Consider the following 11,049-nt stretch of genomic DNA (forward strand, 5'->3'; position numbering starts at 1 on the left):
GGCCTCGGCCGGCCGCCCCGCAGCCGGCCCACCTGGCGCAGCGCCGCCCTCGGAGCCCGCGTACCAGCGCACATTCACGCACCGGCACACCCCGCGCACACCCGCGCACCCCCGCGCACCGGCAACCCCCCTACCAACTCCAGGGCCTGGCCAGCCCTGCGCCCGCGCTCTCTGGGTGAACCCCGGCCTGCGCGCCCCAGCCGGCGATGGCTCCACTTGGATACTTCTTGGTGCTCTGCAGCCTGAGGCAGGCGCTGGGCAGTTACCCGATCTGGTGGTGAGTACGCCCGAGCCGGGCCTCCACAGCCGTCCCCTCACAGGCCCGGACCCTGGGCGCGCCGCCACTTGGCCCTGTTCAGATAGCGCCTGGCACGAGGGTGGCAGAGCTTCCGGGGACCCGAATTCCCCGGGCCTGGGGAGAGGGGCGGTAGAGATTCCAGCCGCCCTGGCGTCGGGCAGGGAAAGGGGAACCAGGGCGCGAAGACCCGGCTGCGGGCGGCACGAGAAGACAAGAGGGACCGCGCGGAGAGGAGGCACAGTCGCGGGGACTCTCCAGAGGGACCATTTCGCGCACACACGAGCGTGCGCGCACTTTAAAACAAAGTCGGTGGGACAAGACCGAACAGCTCGAGGAGCAGTTACGTAAAGACAGCCGGGTCGGGGGAGTGGCAGGGAGCGGCGGTGCATGGCCAGCCCTCGGCGAGTTGAGGGGCTGGTAGTACAAAGCCGTAGGTGGGTTCGAGGGCTTGAGAGGGGTACCCGGCCGCATCCTGGAGGACGAGGCCGTGCCGCGTCCTCCCCTTGGGCGGAGGCGCACAGTGGCGTGGCCTTCCTGAGTGTGGGGACGCAGTGCAGACGAACTAAAAGGCCTCCTTGCGCACACCCCGGAGAACGGTGGGCGACCTTTCCCCAGGACGGTCAGTGGCACAGAGCTCCCACTGCCACCACGCGAGGTTTCTCCGGCTTCAGCGCCAGAGCGCCCAGACCCCGGCACATAGGAATGCGGGCGCCAATGGCCAGAGAGCGGGACAGAAGCCTCCGCACAAACGTGTGCACTCCCCCACCTGGGAGCCCGTTCCGACGGCTCGCCTGGAATTATAATAATTACGCCGAAGGGAAGGGGGGACGCAGCTCCCCGGAGTACATCTAATCCGATAATAATTTTTCTCTTCGAGATGGTTTAGGAAAGGATCCGCGGAGCTCAGGGTGGGGAAGGGAGGGTGGGCAGCTCAGGGCCCGTGAGAGGCCCGGGAGAGGCTGCGGAGCGGTAGGGACGCGCCTGGAACTCCGTGAGAACCCGCGTGCCCCCGCGGCATCCCAAGCGTCCGGAAGGCGGGCGTGCCTTGGGGCATGGAGACACCAACGCGCTTCTCACTGGCTGCGGCTGTGGGACAGCTTCCATGGAGCCCCGCGGGCTGCGCTCCTGACCTAGCTTCTAATTAGACCCGGCCACTGCCTCCGACCTTTCGGGGCCACAGAAGTGCCCGCGCCCCCGCGCTTCTCCTGTCGCCTGGCTTTCGGATACCTGCGCCCTGAGCCCTTTGACCTAAGGGGCGGGGGCTGGGGGGAGGTGGTCCCTGGCCTTGCCTACCCACCCCAGCACATGAATAGCACCCCTTGCATAGAGCTGCCCCGCACAGAAAAGGCTTTCGCACTCCCTGGTGGTCTCCTGGGAAAGCGGAGCAGAAGTGAGGCGCAGGGGTCTGCAGCTCTGTGGCTGGGAAGACAGAATGGTGCTCAAGCCCACCCAGTCCTGTAAGGCAAGGACCAGACTGTGGGCCCTGCCCCCACCCCTGCATTGTTTGAATGTATTCTCACACCTAACCCTACTTCCTGAGAAGGGGCCCTGAGATGACTCCCTGGGGACAGGACGGAGGCCACTGGTTACCCAGGAAGGCCAGGCAGTTGTGATGCTGTCCACGAGTGAGTGAGGGCACACCAGGCGAAGTGGAGCAGGTGACCTGGGCATCCTTGGATTCGCACTGTTGCTTTCCATCTCCACCTTCTCCACCTTCTCCCTGGCCACTCACCACATGGAGAGCAGCAGGCTGGAGAAGTGCTGGCCTCTGGGCTGCAGAGAGCCCAAGCCTGTAGGTTGGTCCCTCCTCTACACCCAGAGCCCAGCTCCCTGCCCGCTCCCACCCCTCATATATGAAAGTGAAAGAGACTGTGGGAGCCTCCTCACCCGGGAGGCAAGGCCAGGAAGCTCCACCAGAGCAGTCAGGCTTTGAAGCTGGTGTGGCTCTTGGGGTGAGGGACAGAGGAAAGATGTTGCCGTCCACTGTGGCCACTGCCAGCCTCCTCCAGGGCTCAGAGCAGACACCTCTGCACAGAGGCTGGAGGCCTGGCTTACCCAGGCAGGGCAGCAGTGCAAGGACTGGTGGCTCAGCAAGACCAGGTCCCCCAGAGCTGTGCAGACCTCCAGAGCATCCCCTCGGGAGCTGTGGTGACACGATCCCAGGCCAGGGAGCTCTAGCTTGCCCCAGCCTTTGCCTCCCTCCACACTTCGGGTTCCCTCCCCTCCCGGGTAGTTGAGGGCCAGCTGGGTCTGCAGGAGCACAGTGCCCCAGACAGAGCTGGCAGTGCACTATGGGCTCTCTCTATCTGCCCCATGAGGCTAGAGCGCTCCCCTCTTCCCTGCAGTTCTTTCTAGGATCGCATCTGGGGCAGGCAGTTGACGTTATTCACCTTTAGATTCCTCCTTCCTCCCTCGGCCACCTCCCCCCTCAAGGAGTGCCTCCCCCATGGCCAGCCCCGTGTGCCTGCCCTCCTTGAGGGTCCATGCCCAAGGCCAGTCCTTCACAAAAGCCTTAGCCTCAGCCACAAGCAGCCCACACCTCTGTCCCAATGGGCCTCCATCCACCACATCACTGTTGCTTGCAGGCCCTGCTCAGGCAGGGCCTTGGGATGGAAGGAAGAGGGTGTAGAGAGTGCCGCAACCCAGGAGGTAGCAAGAGAGAAAGGGCACAGAGGCAAGCATCTGGGCTCCCAGCACAGACAGGCAGGGTCCCCTTCACTTCCCAAGCTGCCAAAGTAAGCCTGCACCACGAAGCCTGCCAATACGCCCTCCTCTTCTTCCTTCTGCTCATGTCTCTGTGCAGAGTTCCTGTTTATCTCATTGTCCCTGTTCCCTGACTCTTCTTGGTCTCTCCCTGTCTCTGCCTTTCCCCTAAGAGCACTAAGCTTGGTAACCAGCACCTAAAGTCTTCAAGATGAGAGAAACCAAGGCACCCAGCCCACCTTGCTGATCTCCAGGGCCAGGCTCTCTGGCTCTGGGCTGGACTTGGCCATCCAGGCAGGCAACAGTCAGACTTCACAGGGAACCAACAGAGATGGCTGCTCTTTCCTTGTCTGCATGAGCCTCTTTGCCCTGTGATCAGCCACTACTGGTGGGTGGGTACAATCCACAAATTTAGGGGGACATTAAGGCCTGGTGGTCATTTCATCCACCAATCACAGACTTCAGCATGAGGAACAGTGCGGCATGGCCCAGAGAGGAGATGGGACTCGGGCTGTCACCCTCACCAGTGGCCCCCGGCCACAAATCCCATCTGTGAGTGACAGGTCACCAGTGCAAAGCAGAAGGTGTGGAATAGGGCAGCCTGTGACAGCAGCACCCTGTGCTTTCCACCTGGCCTCCCTGGCTCCAAGAGCCTCCTGAGACACTGCCCCTCAGCTGTGGCCCAGTGTGAACTGAAGATGGACAGGGCCACCTGCTGAGAAGCTCAGCTCCAGAGATACTCAGCCACTTCATCAGTGGTTGGAAGGAGCCGGTGGAGGCTGCCTGAGCTCATGGCCTGAACAACGTCCCAGGCACAAGGTAGGGCTGTTGGTGGCTCCTGGAAGGCTGTAAACTGCAGAAACTGAGGCTGACTGCGGGCGCCGGACATGCAGGAGCCAGCCCTGCCCACAAAGTACCCAGAGACACAATTCAGGGATGTTGGCATCACACTGAGTGTCCCAGGCTGAGCCCCAGAAATGGTGCGGCCACTGTGCTGGCCCTGCCCTGTGTAGGCGTGACCATCATGGTCCTCCCTGGCCTTGCCCTTCCTCCTGCAGCTGACTGTGAAGTCGGGTGTGGGGATGGCTGACTGTGAAGTCGGGTGTGGGGATGAGGGCTGAATCAAGTGCTGTGAAACCTGGATGCAGCGCCCGGCTGGGGTGCAGAATACCTTTCCCCTTGCCGCCCCCACTGTCCTGCTGCCCCACAGGCTCCCAGTGCTGCCCGTGCCTCGGTCTCCTTCCTGGGCTCCCCAGGTGACACCCTGGAGGTGTCTCGCACATGCGGCTTCCACATTCTTTCCCTGGAACGTGCCGCTGCTGCTGCCGTCCGGGACGCTGCAAATCCATGGCCGCCGGCATGGCAGCCGTGCCGCCTGCCGGGACTCGCCCAAAGTATGTGTCAGTAATCCCACTCGGTCCAGCCCGGGGCGAGGCAGGCGCTGGCGGCCAGCCCCTCCCTGGCACAGACGCCCCGCACCACTGGAGGATGAGGACGGTCCCTTCTCCTTTGGGGAAGAGAAGCCCACCTGAGGTTGGGGGCGGGAGTTGTGGGGCAGCCTGAACAGGGAGAAGATGCTAAGCTCCGCCCTGGGCTGGAACCTCATCTTTCTTTCGTGCTGCAGGGAGCCCCAGGCCCAGGAACTGCAGCTGAGCACTGGCTCAACCTAGCCAGACTGCAGCCCCATCCCCACTCTCCTGGTCCCACTTGCTCACTGTGCCCAGCTCCATGCCAGCCATGCCAGGACAAGAGAGGCCAGGCAAGGCGCCTCTGCCATCAGGTGCAGCAGGAGGCATTGAGCACCAGGCCCAGAAAGGCAGGTGGTAGGGCCTGGAGTACACAAGGGACCTGGAGAGGGTGGCCTCAGAAAACCTGCCAGCAGGGGTGACTGGGCCCTCTCAGTCAGGAGTTCCCACTGATCCCAGCCCTCTCTCCAGTAGAACCAGATCTCATGGACATCACTTGCAGATGGGAAACCAAAGCCCAGAGGGGAAAGGATGTCACAGGGATCCAGGGATAAGCCCCAGTCTAGGCCCAGCAGAGAGCCACGACCTCTGCCCTGCAGACCCTCCTGCCCGTGGCCCAGCACGTCCTGAGGCTGCTCTAGAGGCCCCCAGGAAGCAAGCAGACATAGCGCAGTGTCCCAACCTTGAGAGTTTACCCAAGGAAAGACCTGGGAGGTGCCAGCCCCATGGTGACCTGTGGTGCGCTGCAGCCCCAGGAACTCCATCCCACCACAGGGCATGGTAAGGGCTGTGCCCAGCATGGCAGGCTCCGCCTCTCCATGAGCCTCTATCCCTGCACACAGCCTGCTGTGTCACCTTGGGGAGTGGAGGGGCAGGAGGAGTCATGGGGCCAAACAGGAGCAGAGCCTGGGCCCAGGAGCCTGGGCTGGTCCTTCCCCTGCATGTCACAGCCAGCATCTGCTGGGTCCCTGGCTAGGTTCCCAGCCTTTCAGCAGGAGGAGGAGAAAGAAAACCATTAGTGCCGTAGGGATGTAGGTGTGGCACACACATGGCTGTGGACCTGGAGATGGGTGCACATGCTGCATTTGCCTTCTCTTGCACTACAGCTGCCTGACAGCAGTAGTGGAAACAAAGGCAGGCTGCGTCTGTGACCCCACCCAGGTTAGATACAAGCTGTTTCCATTCATACCCAGATATGTGTTGTTCCCACGAGTCAGAAATCTGGGGGCTACCATCAAGGCTTGCTGTCTTCTGCATTTCTGAGATCTTTCTGATGCTGCCTTGGCTGCTGGGTCCCCACCTAGCCCTCGAGGGCTCTATCCTGAGTGCCTGGACTCGATGTACCACAGTGTGAAAAGGTCCTGCACAGCTGGGCCCAGGAGAGGCACCTGCAGGACTGCCTTGGGGGCAGTGGGGTGGCACTCTGTTCATTCTGGACACTCCTGATCTGGAGACAGCATAGCATCATAGCCACAGAGCAGTCGGGACCTAAGGCGCTCAACCAGGTGGTTGGTAAGTGGGAATGCCCACGCCTGCCTGGACACCATCTGCCACTGAAGGGCTGGTAGCCAGAGAAAGAAGGCATGAATTCCTCCTGGGGTGAATCACCAGGGCCAGGTGTAAAGAAATGGGTGCAGCAAGGGTGGGTCAGGCTCCATGTCCCTGGGCTAGGGCAGTACTTGCCACCTCCTGCAGGAGCTAGATCTCCCTAGACTCAGACAGGTGGGATCTGAGGTTCAAGTGGAGAGTTACCTGAGCCAGTGTGCCAGGCCTCCATATGAGCGGCTGCCAAGAGGCCTCTGTCCTTGAGGGACACCAGCTGTACCACTGTGAAGGGCTCAGGAGTGGTCAGTGGGTGCTTTCAGAAGGTCTAAGGGGGCTCACACATCTGCACAGGCTGAAGACCACTGTGGTTGCTGGGCCTGGGGCATCTCTCGGGCCCTAACCGGCAGGGGATGGGACACTGGCCCCACCTGTCCTTCATCTCCCTGGGCACCTGGCTCTTTGTAGGACCCTGGAGCCCTGCAGAGGGGAAGGGGGCTTTGTGCATAGCTGACACGGGAAGAAGACAGCACTGAGAGTCAGTCAACATGTGCAGAAGGCCACATTCAGTCTGCCAGCTCTGCTCTTGGCCACTGGCAGCTGGGCTGCCCTGGAGGCACCTGCTAGGATGCAAGCTCTGCTCATGAGGGAAACAAGGCTCTGAAGCCTCACAGGGCAAGCCAGAGTTGTCCAATGGTGGGCATGAGTCCCCCCACCATCGGTGGTGGAAGTACAGCTGTGCGACGGTGCTGCTTGGTGCTGCCCCATGTCTGTGGCTACATGGTGGCTGCCTGTAGGTACAGCTTGTTTGCTTAGCAGTGCCATTCTATGTGACAAGGGCAGCATGGACCCATCCTGCTAATGTGCCTTGCTGTCTTGCCATGGTCCCCTCCAAGACCCAAGCCTGAGTGATCACTGAAGCAGGAGAGGTTCTGGGCTGGATGGAACATGCATGGCTCCGCACAGTGCCCCATACATGATGAGAGGAGGAGTGGGGCTAACACAATGAAGCCATGTCCCCAGAACATGTCCTGCCCCCCACTTGGTACCCCTCATACTTGTCCTCTCCCTCCAGCCCAAGGGGTGCAGTGAGTGCTAGGAGTCGAGGAGGAGGACAGGAGCCAGTTGGCCCAGCCCTGTGGACAATGACTGTAGCTCGGTGGTGTCAGTGGCCATCTGTGTCTGGCTCAAGGTCTTCTGAGGCCAGAGCCAAGGAAGAGCCTCCTCAGCCTCAGCTACATTGCCAGGGACAGGCTGGAGTCTGTAGTTCCCTGTGGTCATTCCCTGGTTCTGCAGTGTGGTCTTCACCTCGCAGAGCTGGCCACCCCAGGTAAATCACACACCCAGGTCAGTGGCTTCCCAGAGCACACAAGTGAATCTAACTCAGAGTGTCCTGACCTGATGGCCACCTGCCAGAGGCCCGGGTCCTCACACAGCTCTGACCTGGGTCCTGCCAGGTTGTGGTGGGTGTGGCAGGAGGTTCTCCCCAGGCCTTCGAGGCGCCACCTCCTCCTCCATGTACCCAATATATACAGTGGAAATGGGCCACAGGTGTCATGTCTGTGTCTTTAGACTCACTAGGCAGGACAGGAGCCAGGCCCAATTTCAAACACCCCCCTTGTGTGGGTAAGCAGCAGGGCTATGTCCATGTGGTGGCAGTGACACCGTGGTTGTGTGGCCAAATGAGTAAAGGACAGGGCTCTGGAGTCTCAGTGCATCTGCTCAGTTCTCGCCTTTGCTCCTGGGCAATGGCTCAAGGGGGTGAAACCGCCTTAGTTTCCCCCACAGCCTGGCACAACCTTGTGGTCACTGTGCCTGTTTCTCCTCTTGCACTTGTCCTTCCAGGATGTGACCTGGGAACAGCACAGCCCCTGCCTGACAGCTCTTCTGGGCCCTGCAGGGCATTTGCCAAATGCAGACTTTCCCCAGCTCTGCACGCTAGCAAGCTCCCAGGCAGTGGTCAGCACGGAGTCCTGAAGAGCAGGTTCTGGGGGACAGGTGCGTTCACTGTGGCTGGGGACACAAGGGGACCCTGCCTTGTGATTCCTCCAGGGTTCCCTTGCTGGCCTCGGTCTGGGTGTGCTGTGATGAGATCGTGTCCTCTTGGGTTAAAAATGTGAACCCTGGAGCTCTGAGGAGGGGAGGGACAGTGCTCTGGTTTGGATTTGTATAAGTCTTAATGACTTGGTTGGTTCTCAAGGTCCAGCTAAATCTAGAACTCAGAGCTCTTGCTGTGGAAGACGGTATGGGAAGCAGGTCCTCTGTCTGAGAAGATGGGGAACACCTCCTCCTCTACCCCTAGCCCCAAGGCTGGACAGGAGGGTCCAGTCAACTGAGGGTGGGGTGAGGTTGACCCATTTGGAGCTGTGCAGGTGGGGGCCATGCACGAAGGAGCACACTGTCACCTGCCCTGGACATTACCCTGCCCAGCTGGCAAGGCCAGGAGGAGGGGAGGGCTTCAGACCTGGCCGAACCCCGGGTGGGCTGGGTGAGCATCCTTTTCACTAGCCCATGCCCACCTTCGCCAGAGAGGGCCTTTGTGTGGAAAATGAGGCACTTGCCTCGGAACTGGGCATGGCCCCCACTATTCTGAAGGCTGAGAGAGAGGCTTTCTAGCTCTGAACCCATTTATTTGTCTCCCACTCATTCTGAGTCTCTAGGTCAGCAAACATTCAGTAACTAAAATTTCTTCCTTACAGAGAGACTTGCTGGGGGTAGGCGGGCAGAGAGGGAGCCCTGTGCTTCAGGGAGGGCGTGGGCTTGCCGTAGGCATCTGTACTCAGGGCTCGCACAGGTCCTTGGCCTGGGGCCCAGCTACTGCTGTCCACCACCATGCTGTGATCTCAGCACACCCAGCCCCTCTGTGTTTTGCAGCTGATGCCAGGCTCTGTGCCTTCTCTGCTGGAGGGAGCCATGGAGGAGGCCAGGGAAGGGATGAGGTTTTGTGGAGGCTGGGGTACTCTGCTCCCAGCTTTCTGCAGAGGAGGGTACAGCGGTGCAGTGTAGGCTCAAGGTTGGCAGCACACAGGGCCTGCTCCTGTCCAGCTCAGGGGCCTGTCCTCTAGGTCATCCTCCCTGCAGCCCAGAGGACCTGGGTGGGGGTGCCTGGCCCCAGACCACAGCCAACCGTCAGGCGAGGGAGAAAATGACTGGGTCCATGGCAGCCGGAACCTGAGGGGCTCCGTCCACGCCTACCTGAGCTGCGGACTTGAACTCTTCACAGGGATTGCTGTGTGCACACAGGTCTGCGCTAGCTCTGCTGGGGACGTCTGGCACATCTCAGCTGTCCCAGAGCGCAGACTTGCAGCACTGGTGACACTGTCCACACTGCACTCTCCTTGAGTCTCAGGCCAGAAATGACCTGCACTGACAGGAGGCCAGAGTTCCCATTGTGGGGCCCTGGGAGTGCTCCTGAGTCCCAGCACCCTGGAAGGGACACACACCCTTGCTGCATCTCCAGAATAAGCAGGGGTTCATGGGCAAAGCTCAGCCTGCTTTTCCCAGGTGGCTGGGCCCCCATAAGGCCAAGCTTGGCGTCACACCTCGGGCCAGGCCCAGCTGCCCCGAGCCCAGGTATCCATCCTGGTGGAGGTGGAGGTTTGTTCCTCAGAGTCTGCCCACCCCTGGCTTGGGCTGTGCGTCCCCAGCCGGGGCCGTATCTTACTCTGCCTTCCCTCAGGTCCCTGGCCGTCGGGCCGCAGTCCTCCATGCTGGGCACCCATCCGGTCCTCTGTGCCAGCATCCCTGGCCTGGTGCCCAAGCAGCTGCGCTTCTGCCGGAACTACGTGGACATCATGCCCGGTGTGGCTGAGGGCGTGAAGGTGGGCATCCAGGAGTGCCAGCACCAGTTCCGTGGCCGCCGCTGGAACTGCACCACTGTGAACGACAGCCTGGCCATCTTTGGGCCAGTGCTTGACAGAGGTACTGGGGCCCGGGGAGCCAGCAGCTGTGGGGAGGCCTGGTTGTGTGGTGCTGGACCCTGATCCAGATGCAGCTCGGACCATTCTCAAAGGTAGCAGGGCCAAGCAGTGGCTGCCACATGGCCTCTGACCTGCATGTCCTTGGACCTCAAGTCCAGGTGGAGGACAGAGACAGGGACGCAAAGATACAGAGGCAGAGACACTGACAGAGGCAGGGAGGCAGAGACAGGAGAGAGGGGCTGAGACAGAGAGCTGTATAGAGGCAGAGATACAGAAACAGACAGAGATGAAGTCAGAGTTAGAGACAAAGAAACAGGGAGATACAAAATAGAGACAGAGAGAAGGGGTCAGGGAAGACAGAAGGAGAGCCAGGGAGAGATGGTGGAGATGGATACGGGCCTTGGGAGAACCAAGCCTTTCCGCGCAACTGAGGGGGTCTGCTACCGAGTGTGGAGCACACTGAGCCTGCGGGTGCTGCCTGGCTGGTGGCCAAGATTTCCCCCAGCCACCATGATGCCATTCTCAGACTTCCTGCAAGTGCCGTCACCACTGCTGGGTGTGGTGGTGTATGCAGCATGCCAGCACACTGGGAGGCTGAGGCAGGGGGTTGGGACTCCAATCTAGTTAAAGAGTATGGGGGGGTACGCTAGGCTCTCTGTGCCCAGCATCCAGCAGGGCTGTGGGCCTCTTCACGGCTGGCATTGCTCCATGCAGAGGGTCTGTGTTGGGTCTGCACCAGCTGGCATACATGGCCTGTCTTCACCTCTGACTGTCAGGACAGGTACTGCTGGGAGCTCTCTTGGCCAAGTGTCCCTAAATGCCTACTTTTGAGTCTTTTGGGCACATAATCAGGAATGGGGTCGCTAGGTCTTATACTAATTCTAATTAAAAGGTTTTAGGTTTTTTTTTTTAAATGAAGAAAGAATTTATAGATCAGTCATAATAGTTCACTGTGTCAAAACCAAGAAACTTATATTCATATAATTAGAATTCTCAAAGTAGAAAGGAGTAGTAGGCAATAAATATTTAAAGATTTAAAATTTCTGAATTTAGTTCAACTTATAATACCACATTTCCAAGAAAAATGAATCTTTTGCAAATACATTTAAATAAAATCATA

General features: G+C 59.8%; 1 protein-coding gene across 1 annotated transcript in view; it reads left to right on the forward strand.

The window, feature by feature from the left end:
• The first annotated feature begins 28 nt into the window (after positions 1-28).
• Wnt3a (Wnt family member 3A) overlaps positions 29-11,049 on the forward strand; it is a 33,841-nt gene continuing 22,820 nt past the window's right edge. The window contains exons 1-2 of the mRNA XM_023707764.1: positions 29-277; positions 9,689-9,930. Of these exons, the coding sequence (XP_023563532.1) occupies positions 207-277; positions 9,689-9,930 (313 nt within the window). The 5' untranslated portion in view covers positions 29-206. The remainder of the gene's footprint in view (positions 278-9,688; positions 9,931-11,049) is intronic.

The sequence above is a fragment of the Octodon degus genome, unplaced genomic scaffold, assembly GCF_000260255.1.
Source record: "Octodon degus isolate 3935 unplaced genomic scaffold, OctDeg1.0 scaffold00310, whole genome shotgun sequence".
NCBI lineage: Eukaryota > Metazoa > Chordata > Mammalia > Rodentia > Octodontidae > Octodon > Octodon degus.